General features: G+C 43.9%; 1 protein-coding gene across 2 annotated transcripts in view; it reads left to right on the top strand.

Annotated features, from left to right (window-relative positions):
* Positions 1–26,540, top strand: part of negr1 (neuronal growth regulator 1) — a 106,753-nt gene that overhangs the window by 60,264 nt on the left and 19,949 nt on the right. The window contains exons 5-7 of one of the 2 annotated variants that reach the window (XM_031574681.2): positions 2,783–2,903; positions 4,730–4,878; positions 10,494–10,550. In XM_031574681.2, coding sequence (XP_031430541.1) covers positions 2,783–2,903; positions 4,730–4,878; positions 10,494–10,550 — 327 coding nt within the window. The remainder of the gene's footprint in view (positions 1–2,782; positions 2,904–4,729; positions 4,879–10,493; positions 10,551–26,540) is intronic. The other variant, XM_012821546.3, reaches the window with a different exon arrangement.

Below are 26,540 nucleotides of genomic sequence, written 5' to 3'. Positions count from 1 at the left end.
CGAAAGTGCCCTACGCAACAGCCCTACGCAAGGGCCCTACACAAGCGCCCTACGCCATAGTCTACGCAAGCTCCCTACGCAAGTGCCTTACGCCATCGCCTACGCAAGCGGCCTACGCCGTTGTGAGTGTTTATATTTCACACTGGTGTGTCTGCGTAGCTCTGCAATTCACCACTAAAATGCTAATTTGAAAAAACTAAACAAACTCCTGACCAGACGTCATAGACTGCCGTGTTTGTACATCAATGTCATTTGTTTGTCCCCTTTCCGCGTAGATTTTGTAAAAGTTACAGAGAAATAGAGACTGTACAATCTGGTAAACCAGTTATTGTAACCAAAAACTGGTCTGTTGCTGTCTGAGGTGATTTGCGAAGCGTCTGCCAGCCAACTATCGTTAGCTTACGTTAGGAACCTATCTGCCAACAAAGTAGTAGACAAGTAAACAGCAGTCAGCAATTCATAGCGGAGTGATTAGTTTATCAAAGCACCCCGTTGTTGTGGTCTGCGTCGCTGTGGCTTTTAGTTGCTTTTCAGGCTACTGGGTAGGCTATGGTGCCGGTTACAGATTCTAGGCAGAAGCATAAATTGGCCTTTTGGCTGTTGTGGTAAAAACAAGACTTCCCTGGCACCCACAGAATGGACTTCTCTGTGATGATGAACAAACACAAGGGTCTGAAGATTACGAATGAGAGTGAATTGTGAGTATATGATTGGTATGGAGGTATGACATACTTGTGATGAAGCTCTGACCCATTATGGAATTTTTGCAATGACGTGTTTTCAGAAGGAACCCTTCAGGATCTGAAAATTCCTTATGACTAGCGCTCATCCATCACCCTCTGTTTCTCACTTTAATTTAGTTTGAAAACGGGGATTGGAATCGGTTTTGAAATGCCTGTGATTGATCAGGTAATCAGTTGTTTCTCTTTTTCCCTGGCTTCAATGCAAAGCGTCAGGACGTTGATAATGAAAGGAGAATCCCGTTGATATCCAGAGATAGTCATTTGATGGAGCCTGTGAGATAGTGCTTTGGAGATCCATCATGGTCAGTGTCTCCAGTGCTATTAGGTTGGCTGCCAAGGGCTGCCAATATCTCATGACGCAGCACGTGTCCGAGTGATGAATGACCTGGAAATGTCCCTGGCGCATTGTTTGTAATCTTTACATCTTCGCCCTCCAAGAGACTAAAGCCTGAGGATGTTAATTGGACAAACGAACATCATATAAGGACAGAAAATCAACTTACAGCAGTTTAAACGCTAAAATGCACAGAAATGTCAGTGTGCATAAAGTCTAAACTGATTCTTCCTTGGATCATTTGTGCTCAAAGAAAAGAGTCTGTCCTGTCAAATATCATTTTTCAGATTAGTATCACAAAAAAGACAGACAGGTGCTGAAAAGATAAAAATTATCGAACCAGTAAATATCCAGCTATCCCCTTAAAGGTCATAGCTTTAAACTCATGCATGAAGGCGAATGTGACTCCTTTCATTCAAAGTAAAGAAAAGGAATGGTGTATTAAACTGCACGTCAAATAGCAAGTGTCTTTAGGAGAAATGTTATGGTCCCAACTCCTCTCTTCATTTTTGAAGGGAGGTCCAAGACTTAGTCACTTGTTGGCTTTCTTTTTCTCTCTCAGACATCATCTGTTGTGATAGGGGCCGTGCCAGGTTGCTTCCCAAATGCAATAAAGGTTACAGGGCTTGCGTCCAAATGACATCTGAGCTGAGATTTTCAAAGACTTGCAGGGGGCTTTCAAAGAGAGTTATCAGGAATATAAATGCGCTTTCACTCAGATGCATTTATCACAAGTAATTTCACAATAAAAGTCCTAAGTGGATCTGTTCACTTAAGGGAACAGTGGTGGTGGTAGTATACCTTTGTTGTATTAATTATTGTAATGGCTTCCGTATTGGTTGTTTACGGAAAGGGGTGAAATCTGATTGGAATTGATGAGGCCAAATGACTTATGGGAAATATGTAGGAGACCACTAATAGCCACATGAATGTGAATGCTTAGCGATCCAGCACACAGAAGCAAAGCTAATTCAGTTGTTCATTCTGGGAATTCTGTTTGCGTGATGTACATATCTACACAAGCATAGCTGGTGTGCTCGATGGCCGTTCTTGTTCCAATTATGGCAAAATACACACACACACACACATACATACACACACACACACACACATCTGTAAACATGTTTTGAAAGCCTTTTATATTTTGATCAAATATAGAGCAATACATTCTGCATTTTCAAACATATTAAATGTATGCTGGAATATATTAGCTAAAGCCATTCTTTCAACTCTGAAACCATAGTGTGTATTTTTTTTCATTTAGACAGCCACAGGTTTAAAAAGCCCCTTATTTAAAGCTGTCTTCGTGACATTGTGAAAAGCTTTACACAGTGCTTGAAAACTCGAAACGACCTTGCATGTTCTATTCACAGAACCTGCCACTACCGTTCAGCCTTGGAACTTCCATTAAGCAATTTAGCGCTATGCAATTCATTTGTGTCTCGCCCATGGGGTGGTTGCTCTTTTTTTCTTTTTAAGCCAGTGTTTACTATCTGATTTATTCAATAATTGAAATTTCTTATGAATTTTAAGTAAGTTAATTACTGGAAAAAGGTCAGTATGATTATTACATGTGTTTTATGTATTTATGCATGTGTTCCTGTACGGTTATTGCCATTGAGCATTCCAGTAAAACATGTGTTTCTCTATCTGTATTGTTTGTGTGGTGTGTGTTTATGCATGTGTTTGTGTTTCTGTACCCCAGTTCCTCCCACCATTCATGAGATGAAGAGCCATGGCGTGGGTCTGGGCCGTACCGCTCTACTGCGCTGTGAGGCTGCCGCTGTCCCCACTCCAGACTTCGAGTGGTACAAGGGAGAGAAGAGGTGTGTGTGAAACCTGTGTGTGTTTGTGTGTGTGTGTGTGTGTGTGTGTGTGTGTGTGGGTGTGTGTGTATGTGTGGTTGTGTGTGAGCGTGCGTGCCTGTGGTTCTGTGTCTGTGCCTGTGTGTAGTTGTGTGCGTGTACGTGTGGTTGTGTGTGTGTGTGTACATGTGTGTGCATTTGTGTGTGTGTGTCTGTGTGTGTGTGGGGGTGGGAGGGCATGTGTGTGTGTGTAGATGTCTGCACTGGGAGTGCATGTATATGTGTGTGCTCATGTTTGTCTGTGCATGTGTTTCCTGGGTAGGGCTGGGTAGGAGATTAAAGGTAAGCATGTATGTGTTTCCTGGGTAGGGCTAGGTAGGAGATTAAAGGTAAGTCATGCCACTCACAAACAGCATAAACAAAACTCATAACACCAAAGCATCAGAGATCAGAGAGCTTCAGACATACATCAGGTTTTAGCAGTTTCCTCTTTTTCAATTTGTTTGTATTTTTATTCACCGAGTAACTAGGGCATTGGTCCATGAAAAAGTAAATAGGTGGTTCTAAAAAAGAAAACCGCACCAGAGCTACAGTATATACATGCATAATTCATTTCAATTAAATGTTTGTGCAACCTCATCACCCTATTCCCAGGTAAAATATCAATCAGCACAGATTCAAGTGATGGTTCTTGAATTTAAAAACCAAATTAGTGCATTACCCATAATTTACCCTCTTCTAGTGAGAGATTTGAATCATCAACTCATACTGTGCTAATTGTAATTACAGGGTTTGTTCAATTTATTCAAATTGCCAAGGAGGCATATTGGCATCATTCTGGAATTTATATCATTTAAAATCTGGCGTCACGCCTTTTGAGGACGTTCCTAAATGAATTCACTGTCTGCGTCATCACTGGGAAACACATGTGTGGGCCGTCAGATGACTCACTCCACTGTCTTATAATCATCAATCAATAATGAGTCCATCCTTCAGTCATTCAGATCTGCCCACAGAACTCATGGGCACAGAACCCTGTGTGCATTCTAAGGCCAAATGAATAGAGCTGCTACGTCATACTTAACATATTATCATCGTTTATCCATGGCGTGTGTTCTGTGCCATGAAGGTAATTAGGTCATGAGACCAGTGCAGCACTGAGAGGAGGAATTCCCCTGCTTTCCGTAGTTCACTTGTTAAGATAATCAGCTGTCAGGTGTGTTGGAAGTGGACAGCATTGTCACGTGTCAGTCTGCATTCAGCAGTCTCATTCTGGAGTGTAAGGTCTGCTGCATCCTATAAGAACAGGCCGATCCTAAATAAACTCAAATCACAGAGAATACATTTATAAAATAAACTATATATATATATATATATATATATATATATATATAAACACATTGACTAGCCTTTAGTTGCCTGCATGCCTAGAAAACCCATCCAATTTGCCAGTTCAGATTTCTGGAGAATTCTCCACCATCCTAAATACTGTAACAAACAGCTCAATCTACTGGGCTGTGCTCGTTGGATAAGCGCAGCCAGCTTTCAGTGTTACTGAACCATATTTTTATAACTGTCAGAATAATGTTGGCTGTGTTTGCTCAAACATTGGACTCTGAAAAGAGGCGATGGTTAGAATGGCCAAATGGAGTCAAATTCGTCTGTTTTGGTCCTGTCCATTCCGCATTGCCATGGTATATAGAAAGCAACGCACATATCTATTATTTATGTGGTTATTTGCCTTTATTTGATTATACTAGATATCACCAAAATATTTTGGTTGTATTAGTCAACCAATCAGTGGATATATTAATCATGTCTCACTTTGACTTTTTTATTACCCTCAGACTGTACAGGGGCCAAGGGATTGACATCAAGAACCTCAGTTCCAGATCTGTACTCACAGTAACCAACATGACAGAGGATCGCTATGGTAACTACACGTGTGTGGCTATCAACAGGCTGGGAACGGCCAACGCCAGCGTGCCTCTCCTCCGTAAGTAGCCCCGCCTCCCCACCTCCTGCTGATTGGTAGCCCTGACAGTCGATTATGTCATCCTTGGAGCGCTCTTAGAATCACTTGGCTTCTGCTTGATCTTGCTTTATGAATGTGTGCCTGAATAATGCTTATCAGAGCAGTGACTCTGGCGTTTTGACGGTTTTGGAGGCTTTTTTGGTTTGATTGTTTTTGTGTGTTTTCATTTCTTTATTTCCCGGTATAGATCAGAGGTTCTTTCGAAGGCTGCATATTTTCATTTCATGTTTTGTACCTCTAGCAAGATGTGGTACTGTACTACTGCCAAGCCGAGAAAGTATATTTCACTTAAATGTTAAAAGGCCAGATAATTATCTTCTTGCATTACGTAACACAGCACATCCGGAACAAAATGGGTGAGACTACCCCGGTGGTCCTTTTCTACACGGCAGCCCCAAAACTACAGAGAACTCCTCCTCCATTTGCCTAGATCTGCTCGAGCTCTGCTACCTCTTTATCATTAACGCTGATGAAAAGGAGACCAGTCCCACTGTCCTCAAATGAGAAATGGCAAGCAATTCCTGCAGTGCACACCTCTCCACGTCGACACAAATAACAAAACCCGCGGCCAGAAATCACCACGGGTGACTTTAAATTGCTATTTTAATACCAGTCAATAGATATTGATTAGGCAAAGGTGGACTCAGGGACACATTAATATTTAATAGGCCTACTCACCCTGGGAAAGGAATGGAAAGCAGCAGTGAGAATCCGTGTGTGTGTGTGTGAGTCTGTGTGTGTGTGTGTGTGTGTGTGTGTGTGTGTGTGTGTGTGTGTGTGTGTGTGTGTGTGTGTGTGTGTGTGTGTGTGTGTGTGTCTGTGTGTGTGTCTCCTTACCGCCAGGATGTTTCCTGTTTGGGATTATTGGGAACAGAATGGAAGAGTGTTGAACAATCTATCTGAGGTATTAATTCTGAAAATAGTCGTATAGCTAGCTAATTCCAACAGAAAAGTCTAGGCAACTGTCCTAGTTTCATGTCTATTTTTACTTTAAATATGCCTCTGTCTCCGGGCTGTTTCTTGTAAAGAGCCATGCGCTTGAGAAGGCTGATGTCTCCCCCGGGAATTCGAGAGAATCTGATGAGGTGAACGTGAAGGTGTGTGAGATCAAAATCAGCTTACGCTGTGCCAAAGTACTTGGATATAAAGATATTCCTTCCACTGCTCTGCCTTTCTATTGCTTGTATATATTCAAACACTTCTGATTAAATATTGATATTTACTTTACGGACGATTCACAGAAGCCGTGTGAGTGTTGTCGGATGTTTCCGTAAAAGAAGGGATCTGCTTCTCTTTGGCTCCCTCCTCCTACTCTCCAGGGCTTTCTGCCACTACGCTTCTCCCCCCACTGAGTGCCTGATACGTCCTCTCTGCCTTTCATGGGCACGCTGCGTGTGTGTGTGTGGGTGGGGGGGGGGGGGGGGGATGGGGTGGGAGATGGGCGGGTGGATTGGATATGTGAATGTATGAACGTGTGTGCGTGTGTGTGTGTGTGTGTGTATGTGTATATTTGTGTGTGTGTGTGTGTATATTTGTGTGTGTGTGTGTGTGTGTGTGTGTGTGTGCTACAAGACATCTCGCTTATGCAATCATGTACATGTGACATGGACATGTGATGGAAAAGCAGGTTTTTAATCGCATGGGCACTGACTGAGTTTATGGACCAGCCTCCGTTCATCTAAATACACATGGCCCTCCGTATTCTGAACTAATACATATTTGTTTGCACTCTTCCTTGCAGAGCATTCATGCGTTTGTTTTAGCTGCATCCAATTTGATATATTTTAAAGAATCATATATTATAAATGTACAGCTCTGGGGTCTGCTCAGGGCATCATGTTGTTTTTTAGGATGCTTCTGGTTGTCTTTAGTCTCTCTCTCGCAGTGGTGTAGTCTCTGACTGGGCCCTCCGTGGGATCCATGAACTTCTGCTGGATGCTGCCCTGCTTTGATCCCTGCCCACTAGAGATTAGCACCGTTGCATCATCCTCTATCCCCCAGCTCCCCCCCCCCCCCTTCCTCCTCCTCCTCCACGCCCTCGTCTTCTCGCTTCTCTCTCTCACCGCAGCGGGCGAGCATGAGGGATGGGAGGATTTGACACACTGTCTCCCCGTAATCCCTCTGCAAGCTCACGAGGGCGGCAGTTAATGACTACGAAGGTCCATTGTCATGCATATCAGTCAGCCTTTCTCTCATGTAGGTGTCATGTTGTTGTTGTTGTTGTTGTTGTTGCTGCTGCTGCTGTTGTGTCTCCTCCTCTATGGATGGCTATAGATACAGTTTATGTGCGGTAGCCATAGTTGAGAGTAGGGCCACATTTACAGTGATAAAGATTTTCCCCACAGCGTACAGTATGCCACACGTCTTTACTCTGAGGGAACTGCACAGTACAGTATGCCACACGTCTTTACTCTGAGGGAACTGCTCACTGAAACACCTGCTCCCATTCACACCTACATTATCACATAGTTAATATATTCTTGCCACCTCGCACCCACAGCTATGGCATCGCATTGCATTGCATTGCAGCATTAACTCTATGACTTCACTGTATGTAATACTCGGCTCCATTTTACATCAGATGTTTACAGCAAAGGCTAAGAATTCATCGATTAGTGAAGCGGTACTAGTATGTTAATACTAATTATGCCATATCAATGACAATACTTCTAGATTGTGTTGAAGTCTATCTCTGTCTTATTGAAAACGTATCTAAGTCATAGAAGTAACTATTATATACATGTCATGTATGCTGTATCATGTCATAGCTAAAAGCTTACTGCATTAATGATTTGCTACATTACATGTTCACTTGTTTATTGTTAGTACAAGCTACACTGTGTTTTGTTGGTAAAGTCTGGTGAACTAGCTAGGGGTAAAAGTGCCCCCTCAGAGTACTGTCACAAATGTACCAGCTGTCAGGCTTGGCAGGCTGCCTGTCGTTTACCAGTCTAACTATGCATCTGCCTGTCCGTCGAACACCACAAAAAAACAGCCGACTTCAAAGTGGACCTGGCCCTGTTGTGCCAGATCAGGGCCCGATTCGAGCCACATCTGATCCGGGATGTGCCGTCACTGTATCTTGGCAACTACAGGCATCTCTTGGCATCTAAGAGATGCAGCCTCCCCCTCCTGGCCACAGGATGTTGCATGGTGGTGCCTACCTGTTTCTTACTAGTGCTGAAATTCACTGGAGCCTGTGATGGTGCCAGAAAATGTTTCGCAGAGTAACAAGAGACCAACTCAAGGCCACCTCCCCACAATAGCTTTGTAATGAGTTAAAGTGCACACTGGCAAGTGCTGTGTTGAGATGTACTCTACTATAAAAACGTCAGTGGATCACATTTATAAGTGTAGGTTCAGCACACCGAACATCTGTGACACAAGCTGGAGTTTGATAGCAGATCATGCCGAACCAGTAAAAAACACAAACAGGTCTGCGAATAGACCTATAGAAAGAAGTATAAAAAGATCTGAACCCTCCTGCATTGAATAGAGACCAGAGAGAAAGTGAGATGAGAAACGTAGAGTGGAGTAATGTGTTGAAGTGGTTTGTGAAGGACATTGCTTCTCTTTCATTTTGTTTCTCATGAAAGCATACAGTAAAGAACGTACAGCATTTTCCCACCCTTCCGAGGCAATCTATTTCACCCAAGAATTGCCTGAAAGAAAGTCGTTCATTTTCCACGGCCTGTCATTCCGCAAAGAAAAATGAGACGTTATTACAGTATGAGATGAAATCCCCCCAGCACGTAATCTGCTTTGTCTTGCTGCGGAGCGCAAAGGGGTCAGTCAGCGTGCACATCAACACACTCTGATGAGATGCAGCGTTTGATTGGAAGCATGTGCTTACAACCTCATTGAGAGAACAAGAGAGATCGCATATGAAGAGACGCACATCGGTCGTGACGGGTAAGGGAGAAGAGTTGGTGTGCAGGCACTGTATGAAACAAGAATTTCCCTCAAAGAAAGTCACTTAAAGACACGTTTGAGTTCGCTGATGCACATCTATAACGTCAAGAAAAACCAACGACTAAGTGCTAGAACAGGGTTCCACTGCACCTATATATCGTGCTTCTTACATGATAAAATGTGTCTTTGGAAAAGTCTTTTAACCGCTCTCATTATTTTGAATGATGGCATTTCAGGTGACCAGAACCTTCTTCATCCTATCAAAGAAACACACGTCTGTCTATAATCCACAGTGACTGCGAAGGGGAAGATAAGGTGTGGAGTTTGAGAAGTGAAGCCCTGAGTTTTGAAACCAAAAGGAATGGAACCGACAGGTGAAATGAGATGGACTTGGGAATGAGGGGAACCATAAGAGCTATTGTGTCTTCGGCTTGCTCTCCTGCTGGGGGGCTCGGCAGGAGATAATGCAACGCCTGTCTATACAAAGACTGATAGGAATTGTTTGTTGTGCCCCTTTTATAGTGTGTCCCCACCGTGGAACTTTTCACTTTCCTCTTTGGCTAAATGTTTTTCTTCCCCTCTCTCTCGCTCTCCCTTTCTTTCTCTCTCTCTCTCTCTTTCTTTTTCATCTGAGAGAGTGAAACAGGCACCTTGCTCCTTATCCTGGCTATAGCACTCACAGCTGTACATCTCCAAACAAAAAACATATTCAGTGGGAAAAAGCCAGGTTGAAAGCCTGGTCCATGTAATCTCTGCAAAAGGGTGCGTCTGACCAGAACACTGTCCCTATTATCCCTTACCAATTCAGTTTTTCTGCTGTATCGAGTCACAGGGTGATGTTGTTGTTGTTGTTGTTCTCTCGCTCCTCTTGCAGAGTGGCATAAGCCACAGAATGGATGCGGGCGAGGGAGTCAGTCCATAGCCGCTGGAGGTGGCAGCCGTGCATATTTACATGGCTTTAGAGTGCTGCATACATTGTGTCAAGACTTGGCTCCGCCAAACACCGGCTGTTTGTTTGCAGCTCCGGGAAACTTGTACACAGTCAAACATTCTTTGGTTTGCTCCTCTGTCTTGCTGGCAGGGCCACGTTAGGCCGTTTTTTGCACTATCTTCACAGGCACGGTCTAAAAATGGGGTGAGGGTACGAGGAGTTTTTAACTGCTGTTGTAAAGTGAAACTCCACAGCGACAACTTTATTTCATCTTTGACATTTAACCTTTAAGAAATTGGAAAGGTGAAATTGAACTTACTCTGTCATGATTAAACAGTGACTTTATGTGGTTTAGTTCAATTTGTTAATTTAGTGGGGCCTTATTCCAGATCATTGAGTTGATATACTATCAAGTATTTGATCTCAGGTGTCACAGATCAGTCCCTGCGATGTGACTGAAATCCATTTAGTCAAAAACGGCTTCAGTCTGTGGAAAGATTAATAGGGTTCTCCATGAATTAAAATATACTGCCATGAGCATGTTACAAAAAGTGCTGACATCACAAGTATTTGTTTCATCCCTTGTCCTCTTGTCTGCATGCAATCTCTCTTTTTCCCCTTTTATGTCTCCATTATGTTAATGAAACATGACTATCCACTTTTCCCCCTTCTATGTCTCCATTATGTTAATGATACATGACTATCCTCTTTTTCTCCCTTTTTTTTCCTTTAGCAATTATTGAACCAACCACAATTATTGAACCGACCACTAGGCCTGTGTCAAGCCCAGGTCAGTATGTTGTACCGCGCTGGCCTCGCCTCAGCAGAGGGTCCGCTCTGTAGTGTACTTGCTCACTAACGTACAGTAACCACCACCTCCTGTCCACCACCTCCTGTCCCGTGGCAGATCTCCTCCTGGCTAGGATGCCTGCAGGCGTACCGCTTTCTGTGTCTCTCCTTCAATCACTTTTTTTTTTCCTTTCCTTTCCTTTCCTTCCTCTTTTCTTTTTTATTGTGTTGCCAACCCACTCGTCGCCAGCCTCGCTAGGCTCCCTCCCTCCCTCCCTCCATCCCTCCCTCCCTTCCCACAGTGCACTGTGGCGTTCTGGCGTTCTTCTCCCTTCCTTGCCTCCACTCTACCTTGATTATCATTTTCATTAGTGCTCTGAGTCCAGTGCTCTGTAAGTGCTGGTTGCTTCTCCTGCTGCTTCGCAGCTCTGGTGCTGCTTCGTGCAGTCTGCATGAAGGGCAGGAAAATGATCATATCGCTGGTATATTGTCGTTTTGTTATGTGCAGTGCATTGCCACCCAACCTGCCCCCCCCCCTCTCCTCCAACCCGTACTGCCTATGAAAATGCTGTTGCTGCTGATGTTGTTGGTTGTCGCCTTTGTCGTTTTTGTTTATTTGTTTTGTGTTGTGCAGCTTTCTAAAGGATGTCCGGCCCCTCCCCTCCTTCCCCTAGCCGGGGACATTTCACTCTCTTTCTTTCTCCCTCCCTCTGTCCCTCTCTCTCTTTCTCCTTCTCTCCCTCTCTCTCTCTATCTCTCCCTCTCTCTCTTTCTTCCTCTCTCTCTCTCTCTCCTGCGTTGTCTTAAGAAGCCAGCTGCAGAATGTAATCTCACAGGCAGGTTACATTACTCGCACTAATGCCACTTCCTTGTCACGCGAGCGCTTAGGGTGGGGCTTGGGGGGGGGGGGGGGGGGGGGGGGGTACTCTAGTGCACGCACTAACTACGCAAGACCGGCACGTTGCATGACAATCTCTTGTGGAACGGCCGAGGTCCCATCCCTGAATCCCAGATCTGGTGGCGTCTTCTATGCTCTTGTGTTTTGTTTGTCTCTTTTGTTGTTGTCCTGGGCTGCGTAGCTTGTTTGCCCACAGCCGGGCCCTGTTGCCTCACCTGCCCCTCAAAGCGGGGTGTAATTAGCATGAGGGCTTTTCTCTAAGCACAGACGAAGATCGGCTCCCTGACGCAGGGCAGCCCTTAACTTTTCATTTGACGTGACGCTCACAGCACAAATGACAATTTCATGCTCCAGTGCGGTAGAGGCAGTATCAATCACGGCGATAAACTAGCTGAGTGGCCCACTGTTCTTGTTTTTATTCCAACTTCCACAGAGGTATTTATAGTTCATTTTACGCTGCCCTAGATGACTGGCTTGGCAAAGGAAATTGTTTTACATATCTGGCAACAGGTCCCCCAACATTTGATTAGGTATGTAAATGAATGAAAAGATAGTTAATTATCTCCTGACATCTCTCTGCAGGATTGAGGTGTGTGTGTGTGTGTGTGTGTCTGTGTGTGTGTGTGTGTGTGTGCGTGTGTGTGTGAGAGAGAGGGAGAGGTGGAGAACATGTATATTCATGTAAGTAGAAATCTATGGGGTGTAGACAAAGAGAGAAACCTTAAGACTGGTGAAGTGAGAGGAAGGGGGTAGTGTAGTAATGGGTTTATGGGCATGGCTCTGGCAAGACAGAAAACAAATAGATTTTAATTACAATCATTAATTAGCATTAGTCCAACTACGTGATACCATACTCCTTTGGCTGGCTTCCTTCACCATCTGTGTCATGTATATTTGCAGAGAAGCGCAAGAATCAAAACCTGATCAAAACATGACATGCTTTTGGTTGAACTGGTACACATTCAGAGCTTGATCCAGTGACTGTCTTTATGCTGGGGATGTGTGTTCTCTGCACTGGTACGCACCGTATGTATGTGTGTGTGTGTGTGTGTGTGTTGTTTTAAATTTAAGTTTGTATATATTTGTATTTTGAATTATGCAGCAACATTTACTGAAGACTCTTAAATATTGGCTTTTTGTATTCCCCCGTTGCGCTTTGGGGAGGTGCTAATTGTACTGAAGTATACCATCCCTCCTACTATTTTGGGTTTACTGAAGATGTATTTGTGTATGAATCAAAAACCTCCTCTCACAAAATATGTATTAGGAAGGCATCTAGCTCAAGAGGATAACTGTACATCTAAATGTAGGTAATAAGTCTAGCAGTGAAATGCTGAGGAGTACATATGCATGGTCACTGGTCACACCTTCATACAGAGAGTGGGGTATCACCTGGTCACTGGTCACATCTTCATACAGAGAGTGGGGGGGATATCACCTGGTCACTGGTCACATCTTCATACAGAGAGTGGGGTATCACCTGGTAACTGGTCAATGGTCACACCTTCATACAGAGAGTGGGGTATCACCTGGTCACTGGTCACACCTTCATACAGAGAGTGGGGTATCACCTGGTAACTGGTCAATGGTCACACCTTCATACAGTGAGTGGGGTATCACCTGGTCACTGGTCACATCTTCATACAGTGCCTGTAATGCTGTGTGCTGGAGAGCGTGAGCAGCTCATCTCAAGCATGTCCAGTCCTCTAAGATTAAACCCCGAAGGAGACAATTAAAAGCGTGTTTATGTAGCGCTGCATTTGTGTCACCGCAGGATCGTGGGCTGTTTCGGAACATAGCTGTAAACAGAAACGTAGCCTATGACATGCGTCTAATAGAATCTGTGTATAAAGTTTGACCCATCCTTGAAATAAATATAAAGTCCATTAGCTTCAATAAATACAGCATACAGTAGATGAGAGAAACAGAGTAAAGAACACACTTCTGTCGTGTAGACTTCAACACAGTAATTGAACACAGTAATGTGTTTCCTTGCACACTGTTCACATCCTGTGTGTAGTGTGTTCTTGCTGTTTCTTTCCTAACAGAGTCTGCAGTAGGCTCTTCTGTAGTGGTGACCGTTAGTTTCCAGCCTGCAGAGACAAAGTGAGTCATTTTAATTTAGCAGTGGCACAACAGCTACCTCACATTTAATATTGTGCGCCCAATTATTGTGTTATTCTTGCCTGTATGTAATCGATGGGACAGGCAGATATATAGAGTAGAGATAGAATAGAATAGGGTGCATTGTTATTCACAAACTCAATCCCATGTGCTTGCTCTCTCACCTTATGGGATTTACAGAGGAGACCGTAAATTAGTTTAGCACTCTTTCTTCTGCTCTTTCTTTCTTTTTCTTCCTTGTTTTCCTTTTCTTACTTTCTTCTATTCATCTCTCTCTCTCTCTTTTCTGTGACTCTTTCTTTTTTCCTTTGGTGCTCTTGCATGGGAAAATGGAGATGTTTGCTGAAATCACAGAACAAAAAACACAAACCCATTTGCAGTGAGCCCGGCCCTGGCGCGGTGCTAAAGAGCAGGAGCGGAGCAGGCTCTTTGATAGCAAGATATCTTTGATTTGTGCGCCCTCAGAAAGTTTCTGTTCTGGAAAAGCCTGCCCATTAAGGAGGCTGAGGTGTGCTGTCGGAGTTCTCATCTCAGTTATGGGTCATGTCTCCTGTGACAGTGGAAGTCCTTCAGATATAATAAAGCTGTACCGCGAGCAGATTTTCCATCACGTGGCCTGTTCATTAGTCCAACTGTAACTGCCCATTAGAGCGGAATTTGACTCGCCCGGATGCACCCTCAAACTTGCATTATTTCACCAGAATGTTAAGAATGAGTGGGGGTGATTTTACACGATTCCTCAAATACAAATGAACGTGTTTGTGAAGCCTGCATACTGGTTCCTGGCACGCAGTCATTTAAACAACTCATACGTTCATACGTTTGCATAGGCTACCATGCCTCAAAACACAGTGCTCATCAGGGATTGCTGTGTTTTTGGATAAGAGTTTGACATGAGAAAAGCAAAGGCGAAGCACAAGTGGGTGGAAGCCATGTTTCAGCAGGAAGCCCCCAGCGTTAGCTGCGGCCAGCCTTAGCACAGATTAGTCTCTGAGCAGCGCCTTTGTTCTGCTGTACTCCCAGCTCATGAGGGAGAGGAAAGTCAGAACTCGTGTTCAGCTCCCCAGTATTTACGCCAACTTCTTGGTAAACAGTAAATAATAAAAGATGTTAAAAGGCTTATCAGCACTTCCTTCCTCCTCGTTTGCTCCGAGACTTCTTAAGTTAATTCTTTTTTGATTACATCTATTTTAAATTAGGCAACATCTAATGACTTTCCTTACATCACATAGCATATTTAATAACGCTATCCTGTAAAACTCATAAGTTCCTTTCATTCGCACTCATCTCTCATTCCCAGTACTTCCCAGTGCCATTATAACTCCTGGATAGTATATCGCCATAGACTTCTTCCTTTAACATCTCTGGTAATGCAGTTACACGGTCCGGATTTGTAGTCCATGGTCACAAATTGTTAACTCGAACATGGACTCTATTCATACACAGTGTAATATTCTTGTTCATGATGTGAACCTTCCCTGCACAACAGAAAAATAACAGGTATATTGCCACTATCCTTTCGGCAAAATGAAACAATATGAAAGCACATGAAGGCAACAGGACTGGTTTATTTGTGCTTGCATGTCTCATGCCCAGTGCGAATGGCACGCTGACTGGAACAGTGCTGTCTGGAGAAGCATGCGGGCCATGCCTGGTGCATATTAAAAGGCTGTACTCTGGTTCAGACATATGGCAGAGCATATGCCATGTGTCCACCTCACTAGAATACTGATTATTATCGCAAATACCTCCTCTTTCACCACCAATATGGGCTTCAAAGTGAGAGGAAATTCTCTCAGAGCCCCAGTTTGAAATGTGGCTCGTGCACAGGTGTAGTTCTCGTGCGCAGGTGTAGTTCTCGTGCGCAGGTGTAGTTCTCGTTAAACTCAAAAGTTTGTACCGCTGTCATTGATTTCTCCTTTAACCACTGCCTCATAGTCACTGCGACCTGGAAATGACAGATGGAGAGTTGGAGGTGTTAAGTCCTGCTATTTTTAATTGCCTTCTGCATATGCAAATAGCACAGATATTGTTGTCTAATAATTTCTGCTAATCTAATGGACACAGTAGGAAGGAAATCAGGATGCAGTCTTATTGTTACGGTTATACGTGGTGTGACGGTTCTTCCTGTCCTATTGGACAGCTTTGAAATGCAACACTGATTACAGCACACAAGCTGGGATATTTTTAATTATGCAGCAACATCGACAGAATACTCTTAAATATTGGCTCTTTTTATCCCCCGCTGAGCTTTGGTGAGGTGCTAATTGTACTGAAGTATACCATCCCTCCTACTATGTTGGGTTTACTGAAGATGAATTTGTGTATGAATCGAAAACCTCTTCTCACAAAATATGTATTAAGAAGGCATCTAGCACAACAGAATAACTGTTGTAATATAACTGAAAAAGCCAAGGCTTGCCACTGACAAATTATGAGGATTTGCTTGCTGTTTGTCATCAGCAAAAATGCTCCAAGCTTTTACCAAACGTTTTAGAATGGGAACTCTAAACAGTCGGTTCACCAAGGTGCATTTGTGTTCTGAAGGTTTTTCTCATTACGGTATCTTTGCTCTGCAGGGACTACGTGTCCCCTCTGAAAGGGCTCAGGCATTTTAAATCACCCCGGGCAAAGTCCCTGAATGGATGGCAGAATGATTGGCTTTCATTTTTTTCACTCTCTCCCTCTCTCTCTCTCAAAGTAGTTGTGGAAAGACAAGCTGCATGAAGGATGTGGAATTGGTAGTAAAGGGTAAACACAGCGACAATAATACTGGCGATGAAACTGCATTTCTCAGCAGAACTGCTACCGTTACGTTATCAGACTTCCCCCATCTTCCCCCACTCCTCCGCCCCTCCACTAACCGTATTGTGACGCTCAACCCCCCCGGAGCAGTGTTATTTGTTTACGTGGGGAAGCGTATGAATCTTTGCCACCGCGTTCATGCTTTGCTTCCCATATGTATTCCATGAGGTGCTGTTGTGTGCGTTGTGTGCATTTATTTTTTATTCTTTTTTTTTTATATATATTTTTATGACTGGGTTATTTATGGCTGTGACACAGGTGCTTCACTGCCTCCTCTGCTGTGTCCTGTCCTACCTCCTATCCCAGCATGCCCTGTGTGCGAGGGCAATGGCCCGTGTTAGGATAATCATATTTAGCCATGCTTCCTGACGCGCTTATCAGATGGATGGCATATCAGGCAAGGGGAGATCAAGAAAGAAGAGCCCCTCGTATGAGCAGTTACCAGGCGTTAGCTGACCTTCATTTCGCTGCACATTATAAGGGGACCAGTATCTGGTCAAAGCAGATAAGCAGATGGCACGCCATCTATCATACTTGACCTCTAGATCCTTCCCTGGCATAAATAGACCGTGTGTTCTGGCGTTCATCCTTGCAGACTTTGTAGTTTGTAGTGATCTGGGCGAAGGCATCCTGGCAATGAATAGCCTCATGTTTACACGAGCGCTGGAACAGCGTGAAGATGGGGCGGTGGGAATCGATAATGCGCCTCGTTCCGCATACAAATGCAACCCATCCTTTCAAACCTAGAACCCTCCAGTGGTACCATTGAGTCCCTCGGCGTTGTACAGTAGACCTGCTCCCAGCGCACAACAACAACCAGACCCCTGTGAATGGTCTGTGCTCATCTGTCTCTTCCAGCTGATTAAAAGGAAGGAATCATACATTAGCATTGCAGAGTAGTCTAACGGAAACGGAAAAGAAGAAACAAAAAAAAGAATAACATGTTTACAGAGTAAGACTGTCTTAATGAAGTCAGATAATTGAAAGCTCGTCGGGGGGCCTGAGGAAAGTGACCTGACGAGGTCAGGTTAACCGGATGTTTATTGTCGAGGGAGCACGGTTTATGAGCAGATCAACAATTCAGATGAGCCTTTCAACGCCTTCTCCGCCTTGAGCATCCGATATCTATTGTCTATCGTTATTCTTTTCTCCGATTATGTTCACCCCGTGTACACTTCTCCCGAGCATCCTCACATCCCAGTGGCCGTCTAAAAAATGGGACTGTTGAATACGGCAATAAAACTGCCCAATGCTGGACACTTCATCGGAGAATTGCTGCACATTTTCCTTGAAATAGAGTTGAAATCTGACATAATCTCTGATTCAAGGCAGCAGTGAGTCCTCCACTCCACTCTTTACCTATATAAATACATAAACACTCACCCATGCATTTTTCATGGCAGCGGATCTCCTTCCCTCCGCCCTGTAAAGATTAATTTGTGGCCGCGGAGACTATCAGCATTCTCGGAGATGTCAGGCTCAGCTGCAGATGGGCTTGCCTTGGGATCATCACTCTGACCTGGCTTCTATCCCCCCTCCTCACACACACACACACTCACACACACACACACACACACTCACACACACACACACACACTCACACACACTTGATTTCTCCACTCTCTCCATTATCTAGGTCTCCTCTCTCACATGCTCACGCTCTCTCACTCTCTCTCTCTCTCTATCTCACTCGCTCTTCTACTCTCTCTCCCTCTTTCTCTCTCTCGCTCTCACTCGCTCTTACACTCTCTCTTTTACACTCTCTCTCTCTCTTTCACCCGCTCTTTCTCTCTCACTCGCTCTCACTCTCTCTCTCTTACTCGCTCTTCCACTCTCTCACTCTCTCTCACGCTCTCTCTCACTCGCTCCTCCACTCTCTCTCTCACTCTCACTCTCTCTTTCTCTCACTCTCTCTCACTCGCTATTCCACTCTCTCTCTCCCTTTCTCTCAACTCTGATTATCTCTCCCACTCCAGACCTCCTTCTCCTGGCTATCCAAACAAACCCACCACACACACACACACACACACACACACACACACACACACACACACACACACACACACACACACACACACATACATGTATAGACATGTGATCTAACACACTGGCATGCACAAGCCAGCACACACACACCATGCAGGCACACATACTCACACACACACTGGCTATTTAAGACATTAGCGCCCAGACTTTTTGTGTTAGCCTCCTTCCCCATGGCCTTAATGAGGCTGATGGTGTGTTAAAGAGTGCGCCATTAATTTGACAGACGTTCCAGCAACACCCCCCCCTTCCGTCCCACCACACACACACACACACACACACACACACACACACACACACACACACACACACACACACAGATGTCCCAGCAACCCCCCACCCCTCTCTCCCTCCACACACACACACACACACACACACTCACACATATACACCACCCGCGTCCCCCGTGCTCACAAACTCAAAGGAGAGTGTGTGGCAGCTTCCGCCCCTTCCTCTTTCTCCCGCGCTTGATCTGGGGAAATGCTTTTATCTCATTGGTTCCACTTTTCCACCCCATCTACAGCTCTCTCGCTCTCTCTCTCTCTCTCTCTCTCTCTCTCTCATTCGCTCTTTCTCTCTCTCCTCTCTCTTTCTCTCTCTCTCTCTCTCTCTCTCTTTCTCTTTCTCTCTCTCTCCCTCACTCTGTCACCCTGTCATTTTTTGTTCGTGTCATTGAATCCGTGATCAAAGCCTCCTACTCCACTCTGATGTTGGAAATTTAGTTTTCTTTTCCGATAGCTGAATATAAAACAACCCCCCCCCCCCCAAAAAAAAATCAAATAGTAATCAGCAGAGAGATAGAGCATGCAGCAATAAGCAATAGTAAAACTGTAGGTATTTACTAACTAGTTAACTAGCTTATAATTATGCTGATGTTTAGAGGAGGGTGTGTGTGTGTGTGTGGGGGGGGGGGGGTATTGTTGTTGTCGTTGACAATCCTGTGAAAAAAAGAAAATGGTTGTTTTATAGGAAGGTAATAGAGATGCTGTGGTTGGTTGGTCATGAGAACTGGCATCCAGTAGATTAGCTCTCAGTTGCACGCTCCCGTGCCAGAGGAGGTCTTTGTTGTCAGTGTGTCCGATGCCCCTCCAACCCCAAGGTTTTTTCCTCACAACTTAACGTTTCATCATCCAAAATATTAACATGTTCAAATGGTGGGGGCCCACTGTGCTACACCAAGATAAGATGTTGAAATGACACACCAATTACCCTCTGCCTCACAAAGAATCCTTGACGAAGAACTGCCGCGTTAGAATGCCAGAGTTGTCTATGTACAGCAGCCCAGCAGCCTCCTGCGAAGCATTTCCATAGCGATATCATTTCCATAGCAATATCATTTCTCGATTCATTGCAGGGACCTCGGAGATTAGATGTATACACTGAGGTTACAAAATCTACATTATATAACAGATAGGTCCACAAGGACTCTTCACAGCTTGTTATCACTCCGCCTTTGATATGCTTTAACCATTGTTGAATTGTACATGCATTCAAAGCAAGACAGCAGAATAGAAGGCAGGCAGCGTACATTTCACAGTTTGTGCGGAGTAGGGGGCACATTGAGTAGGGGGGTGGTGTACAGATGAATCATCTAACTTGTACAAATTACAAATGAATGTGTATAAGAAGCCTTTCTGACTGCAGAGTGACAATATGCGTTGCTTGGCAACGCTGGACGCTGGACGCGGAATCTCAGCCATGGAGATGTCCTTCACCAACCCCACTCTCACTCGTGTCCCATTGCTTCATTACTCAGATGAAGATACACAGGGGCTGTGTTGCCAGAGATATATGTATATACACTTATATTGTACATATTCTGTTCATCTGTTTCAGTAGAGCATATATATGTAATGGATATATTTACAGTATTTATGAACAAATGTTCTACCACAATGTTGATTTCAATTAAAACTTAAATTAAATTAAGAATATATGTAATGGATATATTTATTTATGAACAAATGTTCTACCACAATGTTGAATTGAATTACATTAAATTAAATTAAGAATTTTAATGATAGAATCCAGGGAAAGACATTTAATGCCTTCAATGTGTTTGCCCAATGTTTTTTTTTGTTTTTTTACCTGAATGAAAATAAGCAATAATGTTAAATTAGATACAGAAATAGCACTACTCCAGTTTTAGATGAAACAATGCTTTCTTTTCAGCCTCTCATAGAGCTCTGAATGATCTCAGGGTTGAAGACTATCTGTCTCTCAGTTTGATGTCTTCAGCTTTCACTGTTCCCTGGAATATTCTCCAGTGAATAGAGCGCAACCTGACACCCTCTTCCTCTGCCACCCAATTATCCTTGAAACCCCTGCTAGAAAGCTGTGCTCTCCCTTGGACATACCCTAACCCCCATCACTCAACTGCTCCCATCACTCTCCTGCCCAGCCACTCAATGTCGCCGCGCCTAGAAAGACTCGCTTTTTTATCATCTCGCTGATTTCAACCAGACTGGTTTCCATGACTGAATTTGTTCAAAAGATTTTCTTTTTTTAAAGAGAGCTTGACAAAAAAAAACATTTATTTATTATAAATGTATTTTTTGAAAAGGTCATACCATTCAGAAATGCCATAATGCTTCAGGACTACAGACCCTTTTAAACCTGGTCGTGTAGGAAAGGCCGAAGTGGTTTCAGCTTTGAAATGTTAAGACCTATTGTAGCACACATATGTGAGACTACATAACCTTCCATTTCTTTGAGGAGGCACTTATAGTGGAATGTCCTGTAGGGGATTTGTGTGAGATTATTGTGTTGAGCATTTCTGTGAGTGACATGTTTTTGGGAGGATTTTAATGAGGCGTTTGCATCAGTGATTCCGTGTCGGGCGTTGTGCCTGTCAGAGGGTGGATCGGTACGAGGATCATCTCTTTACACAGCGCTGGAGATGCAGGCTTATATAGCCACGGAAATCTCACATGACATAGCTTTTACTGGAAAAGCCCTCAGCACTGATTTCTATTGGTACGTCCCTTTGGACTGTTCAGCTGTTGAGCTTGGGATATTCTCTCTGTGGGTGTCGATGATTGACAGGTGTGAATCCAGTATAGTGACATGGGTTTGTAAACAAGCCAGCTGCTGTAAGTAAGTTCTAGTGTTTGACCCTACCTCTCCTACTTTCTGTGTTGCTGATCTCTTCGCCCTTTTTTTCTTAGACAGCTCATATAATGCGCAGGAAAAGATGATGCTAATGGGTCCTTTAGTTTGGCCCTGATATTATAAAATGTGTTGCTATCTGCCATTTTGTCTGAACGAATAATTGAAATATCTATTATCTATTATCTATATCAACGTCAAATTCTAGCAGGTTCTAAAGGTTGAAGGGGGGAGTATTCTTCTTACCCTTCACAAAGCCCAAAACCTCAGTCGGAGGGATGCCAGTAATGGATTAAATCATGTGGAAGACCCCACGGCCAGCTTAATCCATCAAAAAGATCCTTTGGTTCTAATATTAATATTTCAAATGTATCCCTCTACTTCTGAACTGTACATTGTGTAACCCCTTCTGCCAAGCACCGGATGGTATTAGGAATGAATGAATGATTATTCCACAATCACTTATTTTTTTCTGGCAATCCACTGTTTTTTTGGTGTTTTGAAGGTACAATAGTTCTCTTTCAGATGTCGGACATTTTTATGATGCATTCTGTTTACCTCGGAAGTCTGAGCTGGGAATGGCATCTCACCCGGGTTAACAAGGTTCCAGTAACAGGTCGGAAAGCAAATGCAATACCAGTTGTTGTTAGCAACTGTTGCCAGGTGTTAGCAATACAAGTTGATAACAACGAAGGACGCGATAATTTGCGCATACAAACACCGTAGCAACATATCCACAGACAAAAGTTGGATAGTACTGTGTGTACGACTGTGTGTATTTAGGAGACACAAATAAGACAAAAGTGTTAATGAAATTGATGCGCCGGGTTCGTCCAACTTTCTGAGTTGGCATTACGACTTCAAGCTGCTGAAATTTCTGAATTAGAACTGGGAAATTCCGACTTCTGAGTACAACTACCATGCACCATTAGAGTAGTAGTAGTTTTGCCTTCAGGTGAATACAGTTAACCTGACTTGTCAGGCGCCAAACAAGTGTTTACTGTCAGTGAGTGTTTCATAATAATTTCTTTCTAGGTGTGGAATCAAACATTATGACAACAATCAATACCGCTTTCACCCCCCGACATATACACACACACACACACACATGGCTCCGCTGTTTTCCATTCACCCTGTTACCGCTCGCGGCTACCCCTACACTGAATGTTATCATGGCAGAAAATACCCTTCTGACTGTCCACAACGAATACTTGTGATGTGTGAGAAGGTTAGCACAGAGGTTGCTTGTGTGTGTGTGTGCGCACGAGTGTGTGTGTGTATCCCCTCTCCTATCCCGTCTTCAGATGAGGCAGAGAGTAGTCACGGAGGCCCTGCTTGAGGGCAGATTCCAGGTGGACGAGGCGCTATCAGAGAGTTCAAATCCTACCCAACCAGACTGAACTAATCGACTTTGCAGACTCCATGCAGCCCTTCACTGCCTTCTCTCCACCCAATCGACTCGAGTCAGATGTGATTTGTGCATACACTGGTATGGGGCCATGCTACATCATTCACCACCCTTTTTTCATGGCCATTTGGTTCAGCTGTAGAGGATGCCCAAGGCCAGCTTGACTTCATCTCTGAAGCGTGCTGGCAAATGGAAAGATCCCTAAGTCAAGTGATCTTAAGTGAGTCAGAGATATGTAGTTCAGAGACATTCCTCTCCACTTCCTTCAAGCAGGCTAATCACGTTTTTTCCCCCAAGGTAACCGCCTTCAGGATTCTTACCTGTCTGCTTGTTTCACAGTCTAAGGGGGAATCTCCTGGTGTAGATGTACTCTTCTCAGTAATGCTCCTCCCTTATCAAACTTTCTCTCTAAACCCTGCAGCAAACTCTCTCTCTTGGAAGGATTCACTGACAATACATCTGAAGAAAAGCTTAGCTTCACTCGCGGCTCGGCGCTTTCAGAGTGCGGTTACGGTGCCTGTGCTCATTTGATAGATTTAGATATCAGGCCTGACCCCATCGTGTCTCCACACGGCAGCAGAATACATTGACAGACATGTCTGTGCTGCTGCTGTGATGCTCACGGCAGGAGTCCTCATGGGATTGGTGGTGGTGGTGGTGATGGGTGGCTACGCAATATGATTGCAAATACTCAGAGAGACACAGAGGGTGACAGACTCTGCCACGGGTATGGCCCTGATCTGGCCCTGATCTGGCCCTGATCTGGCACAGATACGGAGCGACATTGTTTGCATCCATTTGTGCCAGAATCTGTAGATGACTTAATCCACGACAAAGTCCACACCAAAGTAGGCAATGGAAGGTTATACAGAGTGAGTATTAAATTAAATGCTTTAAAAGAAAAATACAGATTGCGGCAGACATCTGACGCCGATCTGGATTCACAGTCTAGATGTGGATGCACAGTTTAGATCTGGATTCACAGTCTAGACCTGGATTCACAGTCTAGATCTGGATTCACAGTCTAGATCTGGATGCACACTTGAAGCAGGCTAGATCAGCTTCAGATAGAGGGCTCAGAAGCACAGAGAGGCCATGGAAAGGGGGGGGGGGCATTGCAAGCAGCAGGAAGATGCTATGTGTCCCCTCATAGACTGTGATGGTAAATCCTCCGTTGCTCAGTAGCATTTCTTAGTTAATCAAAGGATGGTGGACCAGGAGGTGCTGGGAAAAAATTGGCTATACGTGTGAAATACGATTTTTATCACGTTTAATATATTTGAGGAATTTCAGTAGCGGTACCACTAAGACCCCAGGACTAGATTCACATTATAATGGCCCAAGGCTACACCTGCGGTCATTTGCTAAGTATGTTAGCTAAATTCCATTCAATTCAGTTCAGTTCAAAATTAGCCCTTTTAAAAACTGAACATTAGATCTAGGCACTAACCAGATGCTTGAAACCCCATAATGGGTCTCCGTGGAGACAGGCAAATCTTCCTTTCAGCTGCAAGGATGCAGGAGCAGAACCCAGCCCAAAACATGGGGTGGAGGGAGGGCAGTTTCCTAAGGTCAGCCGAGGAGATGGAGTGGTGTGGACGGAGAGATGGAGGAAGGGGATGAAGAGATGGAGGAGGGAAGGAGAAGGAGGAGTAAGGAAGAAAGAAGAAGAACTAGGAACAGGGTGTAGGGAAGACAAGGAAGCAAGACAAGATGTTTGCACTGAATATTTATCACCTCTCCGAATGGATGATGATGTGTATGTATATGTATATGTTAGCGGGAGACCCTAGAGACTTGACACCGCTCCGTATAGGTTGTTTTTGTGTTGTCATTTTTTAATGAATCCAATTTTATTTACTCACTTCTTGATGTTTTGTAGTTGATAGTATAGGTAAGTTACAGTTTCCGTCAGTTCCATTTCCCAAAACTCTAAACACTATTTCCTTATTTTTACACATGATTCAGATCTGTTGCACTTTTTGTGAAAAAACTGGCTGCACCATGTGCTCATTTAGAAAGCACTGCCATTCAATATCATTAACTCAAGTCATTACAGCTCGGACTCATCTAAAGGCCCCGTCACACCATAACGTTCTGGTCAACGTTCTCTGAACTTTCTAATCGTTCAATTTCGAACGTTCTAGGGCGAGGTGGACACATCTGGCGTGTGACTAACCAAAGAATAGCGTAGGACTGACGCATGACTACTAGTGTGGGACTCACGCATGAGGAGCATGTAACAGCGACCAAGTGACGTGTCACTGGTGCGCCACAAACGTGTGCTGACGTGTCTGCTACTAGCGCTGCTGCAAGTAAGAAGATGATAAATCCTGCTGAAAGTAAGAAGAATACAAAGCCTCTTTCACTAGCAATGTCTTCGGACAAAATTTACTGTTATTATTACTGTGATTTACGAAATAACGGGCGTTATTCCTGGGGTTTTATGTTATTAAAATAAATTATTTAAATTTGACACTGAATTTGTGTTTCTCAATGTTTATTATTAGAAAACATCAACACATCCACACACATTGTCCATGTCACAAGAGTCATCATATCATATCCATCTGCCATGGAACAGTACCAGCTATAACAGTACTCAGCTATGTTCAAGTTCAGTACATCTACTTCATGCTGGGCTCAAGCAAGCATATATAGCAGGGGTGGGCAATTCATTTCCCCAAGGGGCCACATGAGATAGTGGGAGTGTTGTAGAGGGCCGGACCAATAGGCTGAACTCAATTCTGCTCAATATAAGTTGTATCTCTTTATAAAAAAACATTAAATTGTATGGTTTTGATTAACTGCTACAGGTAAGAGTAGATGTTGCATTTAGGCTATCAAAAAAATGTGGTGCAGGCATAGTAAAAACGCCAACATTATTTAATCAAGATGTAATCAACATTCACCAAAACGATTTTGAAAATGAGCATGTTTTTGCAGTATTAAAGGTGTTCCCAGACGACCAATACACATGGCACACACACACACACGAGAGCAAGCTTGTAATGCAATAGTATAAGTATACAAATGAATAGTAATATCAATTTTTATCAGCGCAAATGGTCGCAGGCACGCCTACACGCACGAATGTAGGCCTACGGAAATAAAAAAATATCCCGCAAACATACGGTTAGCCTACTTGCCAAAACAATAGAAGACATTTCTCCAAAACACCTCTTTTTAATGATTTTGTTGCCGTTTAGTTCTTCACGCAAATGCGAAGCAACCCACCTTCTGACTTCAAGTTTCAATGACTTTCAGTTACGTTAAATGACCGGACTATATGCGTTGCGGAATGATATGAAAGATGTGAATTAGAACACACAAAACCCGTTGCCAATGACAGCAGTCATACATTTTTCGCAGCAGTGAATATAAAGAAACTGCAAACGTTGGGATTTTCCATTCAAATCAACGGAACTTTTTGGAACATTCTGAAGAGCCGTATAATAAATACAGGTATTTACGTTTGATTCCTAATTTACAATTGACCTCCGCGGGCCGCAAAGGGACAGCCAACGGGCCGCAAATTGCCCTTGGGCCGCACTTTGCCCAGGTCTGATATATAGCCTACCCTCCACTCCGCTTTTCGCTAGATT

This window comes from Clupea harengus, chromosome 10 (assembly GCF_900700415.2).
Source record: "Clupea harengus chromosome 10, Ch_v2.0.2, whole genome shotgun sequence".
Classification (NCBI taxonomy): Eukaryota; Metazoa; Chordata; class Actinopteri; order Clupeiformes; family Clupeidae; genus Clupea; species Clupea harengus.
The sequence above is the reverse complement of the archived record's forward strand: the minus strand, read 5'-3'. Positions and strand labels throughout refer to the sequence as shown.